This window comes from Carcharhinus amblyrhynchos, chromosome 12 (assembly GCF_965287045.1).
Source record: "Carcharhinus amblyrhynchos chromosome 12, sCarAmb.v2.hapA, whole genome shotgun sequence".
NCBI lineage: Eukaryota > Metazoa > Chordata > Chondrichthyes > Carcharhiniformes > Carcharhinidae > Carcharhinus > Carcharhinus amblyrhynchos.
In genome coordinates, this window is record NC_137335.1 from 66,654,512 (window position 1) to 66,680,087 (window position 25,576).

The window sequence follows — 25,576 nt, forward strand, 5'->3', positions numbered from 1 at the left end:
GAAACCAGAATGTTCCAGATATGATCGCTGGATTTAACAAATCTCAGCCAGGGGTCAACGATATGCCACAGCATTAAGCCTCTACTTTCCTGGGCTTAAAAGGTGATAAATTAACCAGGGTTCCTTCCTCTGCCTGGATATGTAGGGTGGGCGCTGCATCCGGATCAGTGCTGGTGCCCTTAGTTGGCACATCAACAGCCACTGCCGGGGGTTCATACTTGCAAAGTGGGCTGTTGAGGTCCTGGGGTTGCTGTTGCGGCCTGTAAGTTCAGCCCAGCGCGTGTCAGCACCTTGGGGCGGAGGAGGAGAGAAAATGTGCAGCATGAATGTTCTCAGCATTCCCTACAACACAGTTCAGTGGCTGCACTGACTGGCAGATCCTGCACATTGAACGTCGCCAGCTTGACCGCTGCCCCCGAGTTTTCCTTGGTGCCGCTCTTGGAACTCGAGTTGTCAGTTTTGTAAATTTGCGCCTGCATTTCGCAGTAGCCAAACTTGCTCAGCAGGATGAAGAAGTCCCTCCTGAACGCTTTTGTGAAGATTGCGTAGAGAAACGGATTTGCACAGGAGTTGAGCGGGTAAAACAATACCAGCAGGATTTTCGCATTGGTCACGGTAATAAAAGGTGACTTGAAAGCCGCTGAAATAGCAAAGAATGAAATTGGAGCCATACACGTGAAGTCTGTGAAGATCAGAATCGCCATTCGTTTTGCAATCTTCGTGTCGCTGTTTTTCGAAACAAAATCAGGGTTTTTCACGGCTAAATATATTTTGACATAGCAAACACAAATGATAATAAAGGCAATAACATTCAGCATCAGTAGGAATATAACATAAGCTTGGGAGATGGGCGTTTCTATATCCATGGGCAAACAGATGCTAACTTTCATGTAATTGCTGATTCCTACAAGTGGCAGTGTTGCTACAATAAGGGAGAATATCCAGCCTCCGGCCATAATCACAACAGCGTGCCTTAATCGGAGCTTTCTGTCCATTTGCATAGCATGGGTGATCGTGTGCCATCTTTCGAAGGTAATCACCATCAGCGTGTACACAGAGAGCTCGCTGGCGAAAACGGTAAAGAAGCCAGCACTGGCACACCCGGCACCTGTCTGCCAATCTATGGCATAGTTGTAATACTGGCTTCTGGTACTCAAATCGACTGATGCAATAAGCAGCAAATAGAGGCCCATACAGAGATCGGCAAAAGCCAGGTTGCACATGAGGAAACGGGGGACCGTCAGCTTATTCTGACTAACCACCAGAACAATAAACACAACAAAGTTACCCACAATAGCAAGGACATTAATGAACCATATCAGCACTCTGAGGACATTGTACCCCATTATATCTTCACATGGGTTGAAGGCATCTGGTTCTGGAGTACAGATGAGGTCTACCTTTGAGTGACAAAAGTCATAATCAAATGACACTGAATTTTCATATATTTCTTCTAAAGGTTCATAGTCATCATCAGGGGTACTTTCAGGAAAGTTTGAATCATTCTGTGAAGAAGGGTGCCTTTTCACTCCAGCAGAAACATTCTGTAAGCTCCTGTCTCCGAGTTGCAGTGGCTGCAGACCAAGATGAGGATAGTCATTCCCGAGACTATAAGCAGACACAGAGAAGAGATGGTTTATTAGGACCAGTGGATTTTATTTAACTTGTGCAAGGAAAATCCGCTTAGAAACAAGTCATAGAATCTACAGAGCAGAAGGAGGCCATTTGACCCATTGAGCCTGCACTGACAACAATCCCACCCAGGTCCTATCCCTGTAACCCCATTTGTTTGCCCCACTAATCCCCTTGACACTAAGGGGCAATTTATCATGGCCAATCAACCTAATCCACACATCTTTAGGCTTGCAGTTTCATATCATAATCCTGGTACTACAGGTTTCAAAAACACCAAACAGTTTCAGAGTTTCCTTCATCCATCACATTGTAACTGCAAGGTAGCATTATTTGCAAAAAAATAAATTAAGGGAATGGTAAATTATAATGTATTGCTGAAAAAGGACATCTGCTGCTTTGGGGCAGTATGATGGCACTGTGCTAAAAAGTACTGCTGCCTCACAGTACCAGGGACCTGGGTTCGATTCCCAGCTTGGGTTACTGTGCAGAGTTTGCACGTTCTCCCTGTGCCTGCTTGGATTTCCACTGGGTGCTCTGGTTTCCTGGTCAGGTGTATTGGCCATGCTAAGTTCTCCCTCAATGTGCTGGAGTGTGGTGACGAGGGGATTTTCACAGAACTTCATTGCAGTGTTAACATAGAGCTACTTGTGACACTAATAAATAAATAAACTTTTATCCTGCACTCATCACAAGAATAGATAAATGTGAAGGGAACAACTGTTTATACTGCACGAGAAGAGAGCTGGTTGGTTGGCAAGTGGATTCTGATTGTTAGAGGTGTTGCCATGGTGAATGTGCCAGTTAACTGAAAACTGACAGTTAACTGCCAAGTTTTGTTCAAATTCAAAGCAGGCAGGTTGACTCTGATTGGTGAAGGAATGACCAGGGATTGTCTAACAACTATTTTCTTAGTTGCAAAAGTCACAATGTGTGGACATGTTCTTTCTGTCTGCAAAGGACAGTGCCTTGTGTGTGAATATATGTAGCTTCTAACACACATTAAGTGAGCCACACTGCGTGCCCAACTGATGCTCTTAAATTGGTTGTCGGTGTAATTCTTCACACAATTGGGATTATTTAGCAAATTCAAATTGTGGAATGACATCTAAAGTTGGACAGTTTGGGGAGAATTTTCCCATCTCACCTGCCACAGGAATTGTGGCGGACATTGGGGGAGGGGGCAATGAACCATGCAAAGGTCCATTGACCTCGGGTGGGATTTTCTGGTTTTGGGGCGAGCGTAGCCAGAAAATCCTGCCCTATGATTTGCATCCTGCGAGCACAGACTTGTTTCAGTACTGGCGGCACTTTGCCTTTTGCATCTGATCAGATGAATGGTATCATACAATGCAGAAGAGGCCCTTCAGCCCATCGAGTCCGTAGACACATTAGAAACACCTGAACTCCCACCTAATCCCATCTGCCAGCACTTGACCCATCGCCCTGAATGTTATGATGCGTCAAGTATTCATCCAGATACTTTTTAAAGGATGTGAGGCAACCCGCCTCCACTACCATCCCAGGCAGTGCATTCCAGACCGTGACCACCCTCTGGGTAAAGAGATCTTTCCTCACATCCCCCCAATACCTCCTGCCCCTCACCTCGAAACTATGCCTCCTCGTAATTGAGCCTTCAACTGAGGGGAATAGCTACTCCTTATCCATTCTGTCCATGTCTCTCATAATCTTGTACACCTTGATCAGGTCACCCCTCAGTCTTCTTTGCTCCAACAAAAGCAATCCAAGCCCACACAACCTCTCTATAATTTAAATGTTCCATCCCAGGCAGCATCTTGGTGAATTTCGTCTGCACCCCCTCCAGTGCAATCACATCCTTCTGATAATGTGGTGACCAGAGCTGCACACAGCACTCTAGCTGTGGCATCACCAAAATTCTATACAACTCCAACATGACTTCCCTACTTTTGTAATCTGTGCCTTGATTGATAAAGGCAAGTGTCCCATATGCTTTTTTACCACCCTATTAACTTGCCCTTCCACTTTCAAAGTTTTGTGAACAAACACTCCGACGTCCCTTCGTTCCACAGAACTTTCCAGTGTCCTACCGTTCATTGAATATTTCCTTGTCAAATTACTTCTAAAGTGTATCATCTCATACTTTTCAGGGTTAAATTCTATCTGCCACTTATCTGCCCATTTGACCATTTCATCCATGTCTTCTTGTAGCCCAAGATGCTTTGCTTCACTGTTATCCACTCACCCAATCTTCGTGTCATCCGCAAACTTACTAATCCTACCCCCTACATGGTTGGTCGCCTGCTCAAAAACTTCACTCAAATTTGTTAGACATGACCTCTGATGAAGCCATGCTGACTACCCCTGATCAAGCTTTGCCTCTCCAAGTAGAGATAGATGTTCTCCTTCAGAAGTTTCTCTAATAGTTTCCCTTCCATTGATGCGAGACTGACTGATCTGTAACTCCCTGATTTATCTCTATAAAACTTCTTAAATAGCAGAATCACATTAGCTGTTCTCCAGTTGTCTGACACCTCCCTCGTGGCCAGAGAGGAATTGAAAATTTGGTTCAGAGCCTCTGCAATCTCCTGTCTTACCTCCCATAGCAGCCTAGGCCACAATTCATCTGGACCTGGAGATTTGTCCACTTTTAAGGCTGCCAACACCTCTAATACCTTGTCCTTCCCTATGTCAATTTGGTCAAAGGACATCCTTTTGATACAATCTGTTGCCAGTCCTTGGGATGTACAGCCTACATACCTGGCATCACACTGGCACTGAGATTCAAATATCACATTACTCATTTGCATGATAGGCTTATTTGGTTTAACAGCAGCATCCTGTTAGTGGCCAATACTACTCGAGTTGCAACTGCATAGGACGGTGTGAAATGGCCAGCTTCACCTGTTGCTTATATTTTGAGGTGCCTTACCCTTCCAGAGTAACCTGAGATTGACTGGACACCTATCAGGCCCAAAAATGGCAGTCTTATGCTCATTTATGTGTTTGCGTGATATACAACAAGAGCAATGATCTGATCAGGGTAACAGTTTTCCTGCAGAATGGCTTTGATCATCCTATTTCAGCAATAAGCTTGCACAGTGAACAAATGGCTTGGGATGTATCCTTAAGGTTGCCAATAAGGTCAATTTCCTAGTGTGTGGAACTGTGGGAATCCCAAAGTGTTTTATAACCAGTGAAGGTAGGCTTCCAGATGGCAGATTTCTCAACCAGTATAAATGTAAAGCAAATTAATTTTAGTAGTTCTTAATCTTTCTTTTAGAGAACCATAATTATTTAAAACCATTTGGGATGAAACATTTATATTTATGAATATGAAAATATCAGTGTCAGGCAATGATTTTTTTCAGCCTTTAACTTGGTTCTCTGCATCAGATGTATTAAAACTGGTCTAATAATGTGCTTTAATCATTGAAAAGCATTCCTTTCTGATCAACATGATACTTTCTCCTCAGAAAAACACCCTTAAGATGTCTTCTGAGTGTGAACTTCGTGCTAAATGCTGAGCCAAAGTGCACCCAAATAAATATCGACTGACTATCCTAATTTAACCTCAGGGGATCATAAGGTATTTACAGATGATGACAGTCATTTGGCCCATTTTAATTTATCCATCCAGAAAATCTCTACAGAACTCCAATGATCTCAGTACTGAGAAGACAGAAGCATTTCCGACACCAGAGAAGCTTCCAACAACATACCCATGCCATCACCATGACTGCCCACTTACATCTCAGTTACGTTGTCTTATTCCACACCTGCCTCAGCTTATCTCCCACTGAAACCTTCATTGTTACCTCCTCTACTCTTTAATATTCCAATACTCTCCTGATAGGTCTCCCATTAGACCTTCCATAAACTTGAGCTAAGCCAAAACTCTGCTGCCTGTATGCTGACTTGCATCAAGTCCTTTTAACCCATTAGCCCTGCTCAGGTTAATTGCATTGGCTCCCAGTCCAGCAATGTCTCCATTTTAAAAAACCTCATCTTTGGTTCCAATCTCTCTATGCCCTCCTACATCCAGCTCCACAGATCTAAGATCCTCTAAGATCACTGCGCTCCTTCATTTGGCCTCTTGCCAGGGCAGCATTATGGCACAGTAGGTGGTACTGCTGCCTCACAGTGCCAGGGACCCAGGTTCAATTCTTGGCTTGGGTCAATGTCTGTGTGGAGTTTGCACATTTTCCCCATGTCTGCGTGGGATCCTCTGGGATTCCTTCCACAGTCCAGAAATGTGCAAGTTAGGTTGATTGGCCATGCTAAATTTCTTCTTAGTGTTAAGGGGGATGCCAGGGTAAATATGTGGGGTTACAGGGATAGCGTCTGAAGGGGAATGTTGTCAGTGCAGGTTCGATGGCTGAATGGCCCCTTTCTGCAGTGTATGTATTCTGTGCCACTTCTATCCCATCTCATAGTTTAATCATCATGTGCAATATGTTTTTTAGGTTTGTCCTCCTTAGGACTTTGTTTCATTATAGTAGCCAAAACAACTTGCATACAGCGCCAGGGACCCGGGTTCAATCCCAGTCTCAGGTCACTGTCTGTGTGGAGTTTTAATGTTCTCACCATGTCTATGTGGGTTTCCTCCAGGTGCTCCCACAGTCCAGAGATGCCCAAGTTAGTTGGAATGGCCATGCTAAATTGCCCCTTAGTGTCCAAAATGTATTAGGAGGATTAGCAGGGTAAATGGGGTTCTGAGGATGGGTTGGGCCTGCGTAAGATACTCTGTCGGAGAGTTGCTGCAGACTCGATAGGCTGAATAGCTTCCTTCTGCATTGTTGGGATTCTATGATTCTAAATTGGGTAATTTGATTTTCCTGAACAATGAATGTTTTTTTTCATCTATCATCCAGTAGATACTTATAAAGCAGAGAAATGAAGGGAAGATTAACAAAAAGCTAAAATGAACTGCAAGTATAGCAATGACAGCATTCCTGAAGCATGTTGCCACACAAAGCTGATCCCAATCTGTATAGCTGGAATGTGAAGCAAGTATGAGGAAAAATCAATAATGTATCAAAAAAGTTGTCATACATTTAATGATGTTATTGGCCCTAAAAAGATAAATTACTGGAGGTCACAAATGGTCTAATTCAATATTTTATGTTTTGATGTTTAGAACGATACTTACTATATTTTATTCTGTTCATTGCTGGTGACAAAATCCTGATCTGCAGTTATTTTTCTTGTTGCAACTTCGCATGACTTCGAAAAGTTGTATAAAAGTATAGGTGTGGAATTCTGTCTGAAGGGAAAGGAACAATCAACTGTGTCCAGAATTGTTTTCTTTCCTCCTCCTCACCTCAAGGCAACAAGTTCCTGGCAGAGTAGGGGCCAAATATTCTCAGCTATCCGACTCACTGATCAGTCCTTGCATGTGATTCTTTATAGTAAACACCAGCAAGCTGTCTAATTGCTGAGCCAATCCCATATTCATCCAGAATCACTCAGGACATGTTTTGCAAGGTGTTGCTATGTAGGGTGAGGAGTGAGAATGCTGATTAATGTTCTTTCCCTGGTTCTTGATTAGGGAGTCAATTTTACAGCCCTATTGCCCCTCTGTCGGAGATCAATGCACAGACTATAACGGCACAGTGGTTAGCACTGCTGTCTCACAGCACCAGGGACCTGAGTTCACTTCCCAGCTTGGGTCACTGTTCGTGTGATGTCTACACATTCTCCCCGTGTCTGCGTGGGTTACCTCCAAGTGCTCCAGTTTCCTCCCACAGTCCCAAAGATGTACTGGTTAGGTGCATTGGCCATGCTAAATTCTCCCTCAGTGTACCCGAAGTGTAGTGACTAGAAGATTTTCATAGTAACTTGATTGCAGTGTTAATGTAAGCCTACTTCTGACACTAAGATATAAACTTTAGAACTTGGTAATATCATGGCATCAGCTATATTTGCCACCTAAGATCACAAAACATTGATGAGCTTACCAAGAATTACTTCTCTGGCTTTAGTTTAGGGAAGATAAGACTTTATAATGCGAAGGGATAACATTTCAGAAGTGGAAAATGCTTATTGTCTGTTGGATTAATCTAACCTATCATGAACTCCTCACCATTCCCACTGTTCTAAGGGAGGTAACCAACAGACAAAATTTTCAAAAAAAGCTTCCTGAAATTCTCATGTCCTTGATGATCAAGGAATACTTATTGAATCGGAAACTAAACTTACAGCAGGGCACCTTGAATATTTTTAGCTTTGCCGTGTTGGAGGTTTTAAATGGCGTTTAATTGACTTCAGCACAAAAACCCTGTTATAAATATCTTGGTAACTACAGTTAGCCTTATGTTCTAGGGAAAATTTAGGGTTGTTAGATAAATTTAAAGCTACAAAATACTTAGATGAAGACAAAATAAGTAGAAGCAGCTGACACAGAATTCAAACACGAAGGCTACTTGACAAATCTGGTAGGAGTTTTTTGAGGAGTTGACTACAAACGCAGTATATTTGGTGTATATGACCTTGCCGAAAGCTACTGACACACTTTATCATATGGGAAATTGAATATTGCCAAAAAAAGATAAGTTTTTCGTTTTGCCCTCTTCTTGGCAGTTAACTGTCAGTCATCAGTTAAATAATGCTTTCTCCATAGCAATGTCTCTATTGTTCAGAATCTACTTGCCAAGCAATGAGCTTTCTTTTCCCATGAAGTATAGCTTGTTCCCTTTACAATTTGCTACTCTTGTGAATTGTCCTGATGAGTACAAGACATAAAACTTTGACAACGTGTCCTTTTTTAGCAATACTCAAATTCTGTACTACCAAATGACTATATGGAAAATTACTGGAGAAGATAAAGGGGCTAATTTTAATCTAACATGCCCAGCAGGAAATTGATGGGACGAAGTTGGCCACTCATGATATGCCTTGTTCAATTTTACTATTCATTGACCACAATGCAAAGTAATATTTGTTGCGACATATAATAGATGACTGCTAGGATCATATCATTTCCCATCAGCTAGATTAGCTACATAGCATCCCTAATATGATACCCACTAAATGTCTCTTTTGCCAATGGCATTACACCACGGTCCTTTTCCTTCAGGAAAGGAGAACTGAAAAGAAAAAGATTTGAATGATTGCATCCTTACAGGAGGCTTTTCAGTTCATTGAGCCTTAACCAACAACAATCCCACACAGGCCCTATCCCTGTAACCCCACATATTTACCCTACTAATCCCCCTGACAGTAAGGGGCAATTTAGCATGGCCAATCCACCTAAGCTGCACATCTTTGGAGTGTGGGAGGAAACTGGAGCATCTGAAGGAAACCCATGCAGGCACAGGGAGAATGTGCAAACTCCACACAGATGGGCCAGAATTGAACCCGGGTCCCTGGCGCCGTGAGGCAGCAATTCTAACCACTGTGCCACTGTGCTGCTCAGGATAGGAGAAAAGAATCGTAATGCATTAACATACATTTCTTGCCCAATGAATAACTGTTCCTGTACTAATGTGGTGTACATTTAAAATACGAGTGACTTCACTCATGGCCATTCTTAGTTTCGTTCATTTCTGCTTGTTTTTCTGGAGAACAGCTAACTGCTAAGATTGTAACTGCTTTGTTAGTCCTTCAGTGCACCACATAGATCAGGAACTTGATAAAATCACAAGAACTTACCCATTCGACTTTTCCCAGTTTTTGAATGCACAGCAGTGGCTGGGATATGTCAAATTTGCTTCCATCAGATTGACGAACTTTTCCAGTGACGGGAACCTTTTCAGGGAGTACGTGAAGCGAGCAGTAAGTTTCTGAATGAATTCCAACCCATAAGACGGAAGATGCTCAAGTGCAGTTGAAGAAACATCCCTATAACAAAAAGAAAAGTTGGGATATTCTTTTCTTCCAGCCCTGGTGACCAAGGAATTCCAATTTTATGAAAGAGAGTTCCAGATTTTCACTGCCCTTTGTTTAGTGAAATTGCTTCATTTATCAAAGCCCAGGTGACCTATATCGGAACTGTACAAGAAACAAAATATGTTGCCTTAGTTTCCAACCTCTCTTATCTTTACCTATGCTATTAATACCATCATGGTGATTTTTTTTTTAATCCATGGTATATGGGTGTCACTGATTTTAGCTGCATTTATTGCCCATTCTTAATTGCCCTTGAGAAGGTGGTGATGAGCTGCCTTCTTGAACTGCTGCAGTCCTTGTTTTGCAGCTACACTCACAGTGTTGTTAGGGAGGGAGTTCCAGAATTTGCCCCAGCAGCAGTGAAGGAACAGTGATATATTTCCAAGTCAGGACGGTGAGTGGCTTGCAATGCCTTCCAGGTGATGGTGTTTCCATGTATTTTCAGCCTTTGTCCTTCTAGGTGGTAATAGTCATGGGTTTAGAAGGGGCTGTCTATGAAACCTTGGTGAGTTCCTTCAGTGCATCTTGTGGATGGTATAAACAGCTGCCACTGTACATCAGCAGTAAAGGGAGTGCATGTTTTGGGGAGGAGGATGTGTTTCTTTCAAAGAGGGACCCTGCATTAGATCATTTGCATCCAACGCTACTACTTCCAACCCCTGCCTCCCCACACCCAGTGACCATACCTCCATGGCCTCATCCCACCCTGACTCACAACCTGGGTGCTACAGTGATCCCCTCATCCCACTCTGGCTTGCAGCAGCTGCTGCTCCTGGTGGCATTGCCTGTAGTGAAGAGCTGCTGGCTTTTGATTGGTCTGGCGTCCTGAATCCCAGGGAAAGCCTGACTTGATGGGCTGACTTGCAGACTCGATGGGCTGAAATGCCTTTTCTGCAGTGTATGACTCTATGATTGGGACTGTCCCACAGAAGCGAAACGTGTTTCCCACCAGTTCTCCAACCAGTAGCCTGAGCCCATATCAATTAGGTTAATTTCAGTCCATTTTTTTCTTTTCCCACTGGGGTAATGATCGCTCTAAAGTATCTTATATTGGATATCACCAATTCTGATATAATAGATTCAGTCAGTGATCATAGAATAGAATCATAGAACCACTGCAGTGCAGAAGGAGGCCATTCGGCCTATTGAGTCTGCACCAACCACAATCCCAACTGGGCCCCTATCCCCTTTTACCCTCACTACTCTCCTTAACACTAAGGGGCAATTTAGCATGGCCAGTCCACCTAACCCGCACATCTTTAGACAGTGGGAGGAAACCCATGCAGACATGGGGAGAACGTGCAAACTCCACAGACAGTGACCCAAGCCGGGAATGGAACCTGGGTCCCTGGCGTTGTGAGACAGCTGTGCTTTTCTTAATTAAAGAATTCTACATGATAAAAGAGGAAATATGGAGAAAATAAATTACATAAAAATGGAGGAAATATGTATAGCATTAAGTTTATTTTCAATTCAAATGCTTAATTTGTAGTTTTGATGAGTAAATTTTACAAAAAGGCTTTTTAAATTAAGTTATTACACACACTGTAAATGCATAGTTTAAAATGAATATTCCTTACAATCTATATGAAGTGAAAAGTAGATAAGTTGCAATTACTTACAATACATCTGGTCCAATTGCTCCCCTGAAAGCATCATTGTGTATTGTCCTTAAATTTTTATTCTCATTAAGCTCCCTGTAAAAGTTGTTAATGTTATTAATTTATATTTAAATCTTCAGGGAAATGAAGAATGTGCTTATATACGTGAAATTATTCAGTCTGCAAGGGTTTTTCCCTTATTTGCCTTTGGTGCTCTAGCGAAAAAAATCCCACGAATCACTGAAGATGTATAATCTCAGAACCTCAAGAAATTATCTTTCAAGACATGCATATATCATACATATTAGAAAGTAAATGAATCTTAAACATGCTTTTTTGTACATTTTACTGCTCAATTAGTAAAATCCACTAATCCAGTCGCAAAATAACAGAAATGCTGAAAACCTGAAATAAAAACAAAAAGTACAGGAAACATTCAGTAGGCCAAGGAACATCATGAGGAGAAGGAGGTAGGGTTAACATTTTAGAGTCTTCTCATCACAGGTGCTGCCTGACATGTTGAATATTTCCAGCATTTTCGATTTCATAGAATCCTACAGTGCAGAAGGAGGCTATTCAGCCTATTTGACTCTGCACTGACCGCAATCCCACCCAGGTTCTATCCCCATAACGCCATGCACTTACCCTAGCTAGTCCAACTGACAGTAAGGAGCAGTTTAGCATGGCCAGTCCACCTGACCCACACATCTTTGGACTGTGGGAGGAAACCGGGGCACCCGGAGGAAACCCACACAGACACGGGAGAATGTGTAAACTGTACACAGATAGTGACCCAAACCAGGAATTGAACCCAGATCGCTGGGTCTGTCAGGCAGCAGTGCTAACCATTGTGCCACCATGCCTCCCACATTTGAGAGACATGGGACACATTTTTCGTGCCTGGGCCCTGATCCTGCTGTTGGGGTGAAATGCAGGTTAAAAGCTCGTAAATGCCAACGATAAGGGTGATTTTGGGGAGACAACCTATTAAGTGGAGTTGGCCATTTGGCTCCTCAAACCTACTCCACCATTCAATAAGCACATGGCTGATCTGATCGTGGCCTCCGTTCTACTCTGCTGCCTGGCTACAGAACTTTGATTCTCCTGTGCATCAAAAATCTATCAGAGCCTTCAATATATTCAATGGCCCAGTTTCCACTGCTCCGTGTGGAACAGAATTCCAAAAATTATTGACCCTCTGAGAGGACAAATTCCTCCTTAACTGTGTCTTAAATGGGACCTCCTGTATTTTAAAACTCTTCTGCCGAGTTCTAGATTCCCCCACAAGGGGAAGCATTCTCTCAGCAATAAGCCTGGCAAGATCCCTCAGAATCACACATTACAAAAAGATCTCCTTGCATCTAAATTCCAGTGAGCTTTGGCTCCATCTGTTTAACCTTTCCTCATTCGCCAACTCCTTCATCCCAGGAATCAACCGAATAACCTTCTCTCAACTACCTCTCATGTAATGGCAGGCCAGGTGGGCATCGCCAGGTGGATACTGTCAGGGTGCCAAGTGGGCATTGTCAGGTGGATGCCACCAGGTGGCCACCGCTAGGGTGTCAGGTAGATAGTGCCCGATGACCACTGCTAGGGTGTCAGGTGGACATTGCCAGTTGGGCGCTGCCAGGGTGCTGGGTAGACATTGCCAGGTGAGTGCTGCCAGGGTGTCAGGTGGACATTGCCAGGTGAGTGCTGCCAGGGTGTCAGGTAGACACTGCCAGATGGGCGCTGCCAGGTGGTCACTGCCAGGTGGGTACTGCCAGGGTGTCAGATAAACACTGCCAAGTGGGCACTGCCCAGCCATGTCCAAGACCATCTGGGGATTTCAATGGCCTCTGAGCCACCGGCATGGCCAGAATGCCTCCTGTCCATTTGTGGAGACCAGCAGTGATTCTTGCCGGGGTCCCGCTGCACCCGAGGAACAGGGAGTATCCTGCTTGAAGCTGACTAAGCATATTTAAATACACTAATCTGGTTCCCACCCTCACTGGGTGGGAGCCAGATTATGTTGGGGAGTGGTGGCTGGGAGAATGTCAACAGGGGTTTGTGCTGGCATTCCTAGGTCTCTCGTCTGCAACTCTCTGATCCCACGCTGCCCCAATGTGATCTGTGCTGGGCGCGATGTGGCTGGAAAATCATGACCAATTAATTATGTGGAAAGTAAACACTCTGGCTGCAAATCCAAGGAAACAACAATATTCACGTGAACATAAGCATTTTGATGTGTGAATTAAAATTAATTCCTTAATTCCCAGTCTCAATAATAGTTTAGTACTTTAGAATTTGTCCTTGTGGCTGTTTTTGTTTGAATGTCCATTTATAAATAGGTCATAATCCCCTTGACTTGTTTATCAGAAAATAGCAAGAGTAAGAACCGCTTATCAAGTACTCATAGAGTTCATGCTTTTGGTTTATTGATAGTAAAGTTATCTTTTGACAGCACATTTTTTGTTAAGAAGCTGAAGACCAATGCTGAGTTTATATTTTCTTATAAATAGGAGTGTAAAGGGATTATTCAAGAGCTGGAGTTCTTTTCAAACGTGCGATTAGTGTTTCCAGATGTCTGGTTAGAATAATGATCCAAGAAATAAGTTAGCAAGGAGACCTACTGCAGCTTGGCTAAGGTTGAGGAATGACATGACTGTATCACTTATACGCAGACGTGGTTTTAAAGCTTTTGCTTTCAGGAAGGTTCATCATTGCCTGTTAACTACACTGCTTAGCGATTGAACCTATCTCTTTGAATAAAGAAAATAGTTATTTCCATAATTCAGCTAAAGGAAATTGCTTTACAAACCCAAGGGGTCATTTGTTCCAATATTGCGCTGCTAAGTCAGGACTTTGCTGCCTGCCTGTTTAATTCTATTGGCTTGAATTCTCCGGGATTCTCCAGTCCCGTGGCAGCATGGGCTGGTGTCAGTAGGAAATGCCATTGGCAGCGGTGGGACCAGAGGATCGCACTGCCGGGAAACACGTGACTGGGAAGCCGGAGCATCCCATCCAACGTCAATTGTAGTTTCAGTCTGTTTGTATCTTCACTGACGTTGGCGGAAGGCTGCTACACTGCAGTATGATGGTATTGTGTTGGGCTGGGGAGGTTGGAAATTTTAAGCACAGTCTTGAGAATTGTCATAATGTCTGATGATTTCAACCACAGGTGGAGAAGCTGTTGTCTTCAAAGCCTTAGATGAAGCTTATGCTGGTTGGCTGAGGGCAGTCTAGTAGAATAGTGAGAGCTAGAGCTGTACTGGCCTTCCATTCTCCATAAACTTAAACTCAACCAAAACTCTGATGCCTGGAACCTTAATTTCCACTATCACTCATTTACCCGTAGCCCAACTGCGTGGCAATGCCTCAATTTTAAAATCTCCGCTCGCCATCTGGAGAGTCAGTGGGGAACACATACATCCCCGCTGACTCTGACTGAACCGCTACCGTTTTAGGTTCAAGTGACCGTTGAATACCAGCAGGCGGGAGTTCCATCCACTTGGGGGAGGAAGTTCCGCTTCGGAGACCTGCTGGCCAACCAGACCGCTCTCCAGCTCATCCAGGCGCAGCGCCGCAGTGGCTGGAAGAGGCACTGCAGTGCCGTGTCTGGGACGAATGTTGGGAGCTGGTGTAAAGGTTAATTTGGGGGTGGGGGCGCCTGGGGAGGAGGGGATCTCCTGGGCAGGGGTATGGGGGTCGCAAACAGGCGACTGGGTTATCGGGGGATAACCAGAAGTACTCAGTGAGGAGAGGGCGCCTCCAGTCAGAAGGGAGCTTCCAATGAAGGTGCCCACCTCCCCGCTCGGGCGCTGGAATGCAAACCGTTTCTCTGTCCCACCCTAAGTTGTCCGGCTTCTACCAGCCTGAGAGTTGAGGTTGGGTGGGAAAAGATCCTCAGATGACCATTCAGTGGCTACTATAAGGCCTTAGAGGGGCAGACTTCCCATCTGAGGCCTTGCCCACTCCACGTAAAATCACATCCCAGTCAGGGCGGTCGGGATCCCAGACGGGACCTGTCTGCAATTTCAACCTTCCCTGCCTCAAAACCTGAAGGGGAAGCATAAGATTCAGGCCCGTATTGTACGCTTTTACAACATTTAGTACATAGAGAACTGCTTTAGCTGTGGCTGTTGATAATTAGAAAAGTTCAGAAGTTTCAATGAACTTTCTTCACAAACTAAGGAACACAAAGTAACCCTCTCCAAGCCACTTGTTTTTGAACATAGGTCATTGCATGTATTTATCTGCACTGTGTCAACTGATAAAGCTGTAATCGACCACAAGTATTTTTTAATCTCTCATGTCACCAATCAATTGCTTAAGTTTAGAGAAATTGCATTCTTTTACACTGATTTCAAATGTGATTTGTTTTCACAGTGAAACGCATTTAGAAAATGAGTAATTCTGTACCAAAGTCTATGGGATACTGTAATACACTTGTGTCTCTTGCACTTTAGTTATCTGTGATTTAGAACCTTGGAGTTATCTTGTGGTTTGCAAACTACCTGTTTAGGACTCTGTTTTTCTGTACTGTCCTTCAAAGACGCCAACGTGGAATCCTAAATGTACAAACAAGCTACAACTGTAGCTGTTTCTGGTTTTAATTATTTGAAAGGGTGCTGAAAAGCACTGTGGTCAAACTATCCGGGTACAACATTATGTGAAGGCAAGCAATATAAACAAAACGTACAACTTATCCAGCTTTGTCGCATTGAATGCATGGCTTTGCACATCTTCAAATCCATTTTTGTACAGCTTTCTGAAAAGGCAAGGTTATTAGAATGCATTAGTTCATGAAGCATACATTAACTTAAAGGCTTTAGGCTGGAATTCTCTGGTCTTCTACGCCGCACTGCGGCTGCCAGCAAGAACCGAGAATTTGGCGCACAGCCTAATCTCCGTTCGCAGCAGCGGGTCTGTAGAATTCCAGCTGTGGGTGAGCCAGAGAATTCTGGCCTTCATGTCCTTTTTTTGTTTATACAGGGCCACCAAGCACAATGGGGATTAAAGACAATAATTGTCAATAGGTTCATGACATTTGAAATATGGAAAATGAAGATTATGGAAATTACTGTGAGGCAGCTATCTCAGTAGGTTCAAATTATTATAAAGTATTTTACATTTTCTTCTCTACACTGATTCCTTATTGCCATTTTAAGGCTGTTATTTCAGTAAATATTGGGATTCAAGCTTCAATGACATTATTTGTCCTAAATTTTATTTCTATTTTTAAACCTAGGATTTGTTTAAAATCACACAAGTAAACAGAAAACTGGCTGGTCAGATTATCACAGGGACATGGGATGATCGCTCAGACAGGAACAGTCTTTTTAATAAACTGGCTTGATTAAATGGGCATTATTAAGAATAGTAAAAGAAATAGAAAAGTGACCCTGTCGATTCCTTATCTTGTGCCACACCATTCTTCAATTGCTTGCCAAAGAGGGATTTTTGCAATAAAGATACTTTAAGTTTTAAGGTTTATTTATTTATTAGGGTCATAAGGAGGGTTATACTAACACTGCAGTGAAGTTACTGTGAAAATCCTCTGGTCGCCACACTCCGACGTCCGTCCAGATACACTGAGGGAGAATTTTAGCATAGCCAATACACCTACCCAGCATGTCTTCCGGAATGTGGGAGGAAACTGAAGCATGTGGAGGAAACCAACACAAACATGGGGAGAATGTGCAGTGTCTGCCAGACAGTGAACCCAGTGAGGAACTGAACCCGGACCCCTGGCGCTGTGAGGCAGCAGTGCTAACCACAGTGCAACTGAGATGCATAACCATTTTAACAAACAGGACAGTTTCAAGGATGTCTTGAAATAATGATAGTCTGTTCAAAATTATTAATCAGCATCATTGTTCACATGGGTGTGAGCATCCTGGAATTTCAGCTTCGTGGTCAAATGTATAACGTACGCAAGTAACCAGATTTGTAGAAAACTCTGAAAAGATACCCCATTTGTCCAAATTTCCAAGCTCCTAAGGGTCGTCTTGAAGGCACAAATGCTGCTTTCTGTATAAAGAACCTCCCCTGTGTGTATTTGGAACATTGCTGAAAGATCCAGGTCACAGGACAGGAAGGGGAGACACATTATGACAAAGTTCAATAGAAGATAGTGAAGGATCATTAACTTTGTATTTTTATATCGGTGATTTCTTTTTGTTCTATTTTACCACCCAAAACAAAGAAAATTGGTTGTGAAACATTGGACTTCAAAAACATAGTAAAATATCAGGTTTTCTCTGGAAGAAGGGAGACATTAAAAAAGGCACAGTTAACCTGAACGTCCAACAATATTTCTATGGGAATATAACTATTGAATGATATATTTCTGAAGGAAGCCATTCAGCCCATCATGTTGGTGCCAATTAGTCCCACTCCCCTCTGCCATTCATTCCCCATGCCCCTGGAATTTTTTCTGCTTTAAGTATTTATTTATCCAATTCCACTTTGGCAGCTGCAATTGGATCAGCTTCACCATCCTTTCACACAGGACATTCCACATCAGAAACACTTAGTGCATCAAATGTTTTCCCTTATGTCATCTCGGGTTCTTCTGCCAATTTCCTTAAATAATATCCGTTCTCTGGTTACTGACCCTTCTGCCACTGCAAACAGTTTCTCCTTATTGACACTATCCAAACCAGTCCTGATTTTCAATACCTGTATTGAAAACATTCCTCATCCTTGCTGCAGTCTGTACAAGTTTCTCCAATCTCTCCCCGTAACTGAAGCCTTTCATCATACCTTCTCTAAAGTTTTAGCAGATCTCCAAAAGTGTGGCGCTTGTTTGGTGCCTAGAATTGACCATAATATTCCAGCTGGGGCTAATGGCACAGTGGCAGTGTGGTTAGCACTGCTGTCTCACAGCAGCAGTGACCTAGGCTCGGTTCCCGACTTGGGTCACTGTCTGTGCAGAATTTACATGTTCTCCCCATGTCTGCATGGGTTTCCTCCGGGTGCTCCGGTTTCCTCCCACAATCCGAAAGATGTTCTGTATAGATGTATTGGCCATGCTAAATTGTCCCTCACTGTACCCAAAGAGGCGCCAGAGTGTGGTGACTAGGGAATATTCACGTAATTTCATTGCAGTGTTAATGTAAGCCTACTTGTAACACTTACAAATAAACTTAGAAAAAAAGTTTGTACAAAGATTTAGCATAACTTCCTTTCTTTTGTACACTATGGGCCCAATTTTATCATTTTCATTCGAAGTGCTGAATCTGGGCGCAATTCAGATCCAACTCGGAAATCTGCTTTCAGGTGCCCCCATACGCACTTAGCCTGAAGAAAAGTTGTGGTTCTGGATTGCTCTGTGGGTGGGGCATATTGCACCTGAAATGATCAGAGCTCTGAACTGCGCATGTGCAGTGAGGGAAAAAAATCGAAAATAGCGTCCCTGTCACATTGCTCCTGGGCTGCAAAAAGCGAATAAAGCGACCCAGAGCAATGATCTCCACAGACAACACCCTCATCCCTACAACATAACTTTCCCCCTTATCCACCCCCCCCCCCCCGCTACCCAGACCGATTGCGACCCTCTGCCCCCTTTCCCCCCCACCAATTGCCCACAAAGTGGCAGCAGACTCCCTCCCCCCACCAAAGATCCATCTAGCCTCCCTCCCAGTATATTTCACATTCTCATAGCCCAGTACTTCGACAGTTTCAGTAATTAAGTACATGTGCACTATTATAGCTGTGGAATCCCTTCTCTCTGCTGCCTGTACTTGCAAAATCCATAAAGATACATATCCAGGCCTTTACTGAAGTTGTGCAATGAAACATATAATTGCGTATACAAATAACCGTTGCTTGATTCAACAACCTTTGCAATTGTGTTCAGCAACAGCCAACTTGCAGTAAATTCTACGAGCTGCATTTCCAAGTTTAGAAGGTAATTTGGGAAATGGTAAAAAAAAATTCTACTTGCTGGTGTAGGGGGTAAAAAACAACATTCATGGCAAGTGAAATATAATCTAAGAAGCATTTATAACAGGAATGATCAGAATTAGAAATGGGATGGGATAGAATTAACTACCCCCCCCCCCCAGAATGTTTGGGCCTCCCCCTCCCATCCCCCAGAGAATGATCGGGCGTCCCCACCCGCCACCAGTCAACAATCTGGCCTCCCTCCTCCACCAGAGATATATCTGACCCACCTCCTCCTCCCTCCGTCCACCACAGAATGATCAGGCTTCCCCACCCCCCACCAGAGAATGATCGGGCCTTTCTGCCCCCGCCCCCAGTCCGAGAATGATTGGGCCTCTCCATCCCCACCAGAGGATAATCAGGCCTCCCCCCGCCCACCCCCACCACCACCAGAGATACATCTGATCTGCCTCCTCCTCCTTCCCTTACTAGAGAATGATCTGACCCACCTCCCTCGCACCCCACTAACGATCTGAGAGAGCTGTTGGAAGCCCTGAACTTACCGCTTCAGAAGCTGGAGCTCCTGAAACAGACCTTTGCCAAGTAGGTCTGTTTTGCGCTGAATCTGGATGGGCGAACACGATGGTAATGGGGGAAATGCTGCTACGTTGGGAGACAGCCCATTAATTCAGTTTAAATGCATGCAAATGCATTTAAATCGGTGTTGCACCCATTTTGGACACAAATCGGATTGTGGCTATTTTTGGGCCTTGGTAAAGTGGTCATTTGCACGGATGCGGGCGCAGATCGCATTAATGGCCTCATGCCCGACTTTACCAAGTTTTCATGCCCGTTTAAAATCAGGCCTTATGTCACGAAATATAAAGAATCCAAAAACTTGTCCTGTCACCTTCAAAGACTTGTGTACATACACCTACGGGTCTTTCTGTTCATGCACGCCATTTAAAATTATACCATTTTGTTCATATTGCTTTTCTTCATCTTTGCTACTACAGTGCATCACTTCACACTTTTCTGCATTAAATTTCACCTGCCATTTGTATGCCCTTTACACCGTTTTCTATATCCTACTGTTACTGTGCTCCTTATTGAATCCATTACCAATAGAGATAGGCTAAACAGTGCCGTGAAATATGCTCTAGATTCACCTGAGAGGGCAAGACGACACCTTGATCTAACAAGTCATCTGAAAGGCAGCACCTCTAATAGTACAGCACACCCTCAGAACAGCATATCCTCAGTACAACACACTGGACTGTCAACCATGCTCAAGCCTCTGGATTGGGATTTGGTCCTACACTCTTCTGACCAGAAGCAAGGAATGTGACCATTAAGCCATGGTTGACACTTGAAAAGCATGATCTCGCTGGCCATTCACGCCACGCTCCCACTGCAGCGAGGTTAAAGAATTTGGTACCCAGTCAAATCTCCGTTCACTGCAGCGGGATGGGAAAATCCTGCCGGTGTGAACGGTGGTAACATTCTAGACAATGTTATTTTTTCATTCATTCATGGGGTGTGGGTGACGCTGGCTACATCAGAGTTTATTGCCCATTCCTGAGGGCATTTAAGAGTCAAACCACATTGTTGTAGGTCTGGTGTTGCATGTAGACTAGACCAAGTCAGGACAGTAGATTTCCTTCCTTTCCTGTGTGTAAACATAGATACACATGTTGAACTAAGCATGTGTCAAATTCAGGAAATACTGGAAGCAAAAATGAAAAGATTGCCATCTCTTGGAATGATGCAGAGAAGAAGCCGGGACCTCATTAATGAGGGGCAGACTGTGCACAGGAAAGTTGATGGAAAATGTTCTCCTGCACAGTGGATAAACTTCAAGCGCAGATTTGCATGTTTTTGCTATACTATAACAATGAATAATATGTTTGCTTTGCTTTCTCATGTGCAATCTATAGTTTTGTAATTTTTGTGGAAATTATTGTTTGATAGATTGAAAGTCAGTCCGAAATATCAATTTAGTTCCCAACAGCATCAAATCCACCAAATCATGGAGTAACCAAGAACTGCTTAAAATTAAAGAGTCAGACTTTGTGACTTTTCCATATTTGAAAAGCAGCCTGACATTAGATTGTTAATTTCCCACTTACACCAACCACTGCCTAAAGAGACCAAAACTATTTTTGAGTACCACGCCCACTATAAGCAACAGAGGATTAAAGATGTGGGATATTTGGATTTCCAAATGTAATTTAATAAGGTGCCACATCAAAGGTTGCTACACAAATTAAGAGCACATGGTGTAGGGAGTAATCTGTTTACATGGATAGAGGATTTCTTAGCTAACAGGAAGTGCAGAGTATGCATAAATAATTCATTTTCGGCTTGGCAAGCTATAACCAGTGCAATGCCAAAGTGATTAATGCTGGAGCTGCAATTATTTGCAATCTATATTAATGAGTTGGATGAAGGGATGGAGTGTATGGTTGTTAAACTTTCCGATGACACAAAGGTAGGTAGGACAGTAAGTTGTGAAGAGGACATAAGAAGACTGCAAAGGGATATGGATAGCTTCGGTGAGTGGGCAAAATAATTGGCAGATGGAGTATAACGCGGGAAAATATGAATCTGTTCACTTTGTCAGGGAAATAGAAAAATAGCATATTATTTAAATTGAGAGGGATTGAAGACTTCTGTAGTACAGAGGGAGCTGAATGTCCTGGTACATTAATTCATAAAAAACTTAGTATGCAGTTACAGCAAGTGATGAGGAAGGCAAATTACAAGTTATCATTTATTACAAGGGAAACTGTCATAGATCAGCCTAGTAAAGTTAAAATTTATTTATTAGTCACAAGTAAGGCTTACATTAACACTGCAGTGAAGATACTGTGAAATTCCCCTAGTCACCACACTCTGGCGTCTGCTCAGATCAATGCACCTGACCAGGGCGTCTTTCATACTGTGGGAGGAAACCGGAGCAGACATGGGGAAAACATGCACACTCTACAGAGACAGTGACCCAAGTCAGGAATCGAACCTGGGTCCCTAGCACTGTGAGGCAGCAGCGCTAACCACTGTGCCACCCCTGAGTACTAGTGACTCAACAGTAGCAAGAATTTAACAATGATAGAATGTGATCTGCCCAGCAACAGGTAGAAATGTGCCGAGCAACAGCAGTAGCCCACGTTCAAAAGATGTGGTTTTCCCAGTAATGAGATCAACAGGTATTTCATGAGACAGAACCAAGTGTATATCACTCTTTTAGCAGGAACAGCTTGGCTAGGTGACTGAGAGATCAGTGGAGGTGTACACATGCTAATTTCTAGAGTCAAGCAATTTGAGAGATGCAGACAGCCAAATACTCAGACTGAAGAATCAAAGAGGAAAGATTGTATAATTGCCATCACCCTGAGAAGCAGGCAGGACAGTTTACATCTAACAGCTAGTAGACTAGGCCTGCATCTAAGTCTTAGAGCCAAGGCAGTTTAAATATCTTCGCTGCAGCAGGAAAAGATATTTCCATACTTGATTCTCAGCCTTGTATTGTGTGGTAACTATAAGCTGGATTTAACTTAACTTGGATGCAGATTGAGAAGGGGGAAGTCTTAAAGAATTCAGGGATCTTGGATATATTTTGGAACAAGGGGTAATTTCTCCATTTGATTTGGTTTATTATTGTCACATGAATTAGTATACAGTGATAAGTATTGTTTCTTGCACGCTATACAGACAAAGCAGAGTGTTCATAGAGAAGGAAAGGAGAGAGTGAAGAATCTAGTGTTACAGTCATAACTCGGGTGTAGAGAAAGATTAACTTAATATGAGGTAGATCCATTCAAAAATCTGATGGCAGCAGGGAAGAAGCTGTTCTTGAATCAATTGGCACATGACCTCAGACTTTAGTATCTTGTTCCCAACAGAAGAAGGTGGAAGAGAGTATGTTTGGGATGTGTGGGGTCCTTGATTATGCTGGCTGCTTTTCTGAGGCAATGGGAAGTGTAGTCCGAGTCAATGGATGGGCAGCTGGTTTGAGTAATGGAGTGGGCTTTGCTCAGGATCCTTTGTAGTTCTTGCGGCCTTGGTCAGAACAAGAGCCATACTAAGCTGTCATACAACCAGAAAGAGTGCTTTCTATGGCGCATTTGCAAAGGTTGGTGAGAATTGAAGCGGACAGTCCAAACTTCCTTAGCCTCCTGAGAAAGTAGAGGCATTGGTGGACTTTCATATCTAGCATTGGTGTGGAGGACAGGACAGGTTGTTGGTGATCTGGACACTTAGAAGCTTGAAGCTCTTGACCATTCATTTTGGGCGGGAGTTTCCAGCCGCACTCGCCCCAAAACCAGAAAATCCCACCCAGAGTCAACGGACCTTTCCATGATCAACCCCTTGCCCAGTATGATTCCCGTGATGGGCAGAATGGGAAAATTCACCCCCTAATCTCTCAAGACCTCCACCCTACCCCAGACCTTCCCTTTTTTCCTTCCTCCCCCTCCCCACTTTCAACAACATAAAATCCTTCACATTCCCTGTGCACTTTATCTCTGTTAACTGTTTCTCTGATCATAAATGCTGCCAACATGTTGAATATTTCTAGCAATTTTGTTTGTTTCTCCACATCTCTGCCTGATTCGTCCACTCACTTAACCTTTCTATACCTTTATAACTTCTACTCCCATTGATATAACTTAAACTCTGTACTCCAATGCTATCTGCAGAGACCTAGGATATACAACTCACTATTCCTTAATCAAATGCTTCTTTAACAGTACCTTTCAAACCCGGAACCCCTATCACCTAGGACAAGAGCAGAAGACCATCACCTGCAAGATCCCCTCAAAACCACACACCATCCTGACTTGGAACTATATCGTCACTGTCACTGGCTTAAGATCCTGGAATTCCCTCCCAAACTGCACTGAGTGTACCTACAGCATTTGGACTGTAGTGTTTCAAGAAGGCGGTGGTAAGTCACTACTGTATTTTTAAGGACAATTAAGGATGGGCAATAGAAATGCTGGACTTGGCAGTGGTGCCCACATCCCATGAAAAAGAATCTTTGGTAGTACAATGACAAGTTGAGGTCCCAGTACAGATACATGTGGAAAAGGATTTGTCATTCCCAGTCATTCAGAATGCATTCCTTATATCCCTATTCTGTCACAAAGTTTACCAGTTCATATTACAAACTTAACTCCTATTCTGCATCATTCGTTATCACTACTCTTTCTCTTTCAGGACAAGATAGTACATAACATTATTAGTTGGGGTGGGGAAGCTTGAGTCCAAGAGATCACTCCCCTTGAGTGGAAATGCCAGCATGATGTGGAGTTGGAACGGCAGGCAACAGGTCCACAGACAGAGCGAATTGCCTTGAGTTATATGGCCTGTCTGTGCATATCTACAAATGTTCCTAATCCCTAATCACTGAATATATTCTCACTCACAATCTCTGTACGGTCACCTCACATTTATTCTCCTATAGTGGCCACACGTACCAAGACAAGAAAGAGAGTGAGGCAGGGACCCTGCACCTCTGGGCAGCTGGATGGAAAGAATGGCATTTAATTCAGCAAGCCTTCCCTAAAAGATACAACACAGGCCTGAACAGTGAAAAACTGAGAGGATTGCAAACTCAAATTCCGCTCCTACAGGTTTTGCTGTGTACCAAGGAGGTAACTTCATAAAATGTACAGTCATGCATAATCTAAACCGCAATTACATCGCCCTGACTTCCAGAGCTCATAGAGAAATTAGGTGTTTGTATTGGAGAGTACAGTGCAGTGATTTATCTAAACGTTGTAAGCGATTATACTTACAATGTCAGAGATTCATTGTTCATTCCTTGAAATGCGTTTTCTGGTATGGTTTGAAGATGTAAATTGTCGCATATCTCACTGAAAATAAATAGGCAAATTTTATGAAAAATAATATTAAATCTCATTGAAGTAAATAACTATTGTATTAACTGTGGATCAAAACAATCTTTTTACCACTGGTATGATAATTCACATCAGTTAGGAGTTGACATGTATAAATCATCACTTAGAACACAGCTCCTGTAGAGCTCCCTGATCCAGATTTTAAATTTTCTACTCCATTTTTTTCTCTCCCTTTCTTAAAGATAAAGGGGGGGGGTGCGATCTTACCCTCTCGCCTTGCCAGACAATGAGCGGGGCGAGCTGGCAATATCGTGAGAGAGCTGGGAAATAGGGTTCGCACCGGACTCTGCAACAGCAATCAGTGGGGAGGGGAGAACCACTGCCACTTTGCAATCATGATCAGTGGGAAGGGGGGACTGCTGCCACTCTACATTCGTGATCAGTGGGGAGGGGGGAACCACTGCCACTTTGCAATCATGATTAGTGGGGAGAGGGGAACCACTGCCCCTCTGCAATCTGATCAGTAGGGAGGGGGGAACCACTGCCACTCTACAATCATGATTAGTGGGAGGGGAACTGCTGCCACTCTGCAAGAGTGATTGTTCAGGGGGTGGGGAGAGGGAAGGGGGTGGTTTCGTCAGCAGCCGTTCCGGGTAGGGGACAATAGGTCTGGGCAGGGATGGGGATGCCGATCAGTCCAGGTGGTGGTGGGGTGATTGGCTACGAAGGCAGCTGTAGCTGGAA

General features: G+C 43.5%; 1 protein-coding gene across 2 annotated transcripts; it reads right to left on the minus strand.

The window, feature by feature from the left end:
- LOC145351060 (lutropin-choriogonadotropic hormone receptor-like) lies at positions 1 to 24,836 on the minus strand. Of its 2 annotated transcripts, XM_080200658.1 has the most exons (6): positions 24,770 to 24,836; positions 15,784 to 15,852; positions 11,124 to 11,198; positions 9,265 to 9,453; positions 6,764 to 6,877; positions 1 to 1,608 (listed from the first exon to the last, which is right to left on the minus strand). In XM_080200658.1, the coding sequence occupies exons 1-6, from the start codon at positions 24,790 to 24,792 to the stop codon at positions 333 to 335; spliced, it is 1,746 nt and encodes a 581-aa protein (XP_080056784.1). In that variant the 5' UTR covers positions 24,793 to 24,836; the 3' UTR covers positions 1 to 332. The 2 variants fall into 2 exon arrangements, with proteins under 2 accessions (XP_080056784.1, XP_080056785.1); XM_080200659.1 differs by lacking the exon at positions 6,764 to 6,877.
- Between the last annotated feature and the right edge of the window lie 740 nt (positions 24,837 to 25,576).

Excerpts from the sequence above, each read along its gene's own strand:
- LOC145351060 (XM_080200658.1), bottom strand. The coding sequence starts at position 24,792 with ATGAACAATGAATCTCTGACATT. Across the intron at positions 11,199-15,783 it reads GCGACAAAGCTGGATAAGTT|GGAGCTTAATGAGAATAAAA; the intron begins GTACGTTTTGTT and ends CAACTTTTACAG. Across the intron at positions 1,609-6,763 it reads AATGAACAGAATAAAATATA|TCTCGGGAATGACTATCCTC; the intron begins GTAAGTATCGTT and ends GTCTGCTTATAG.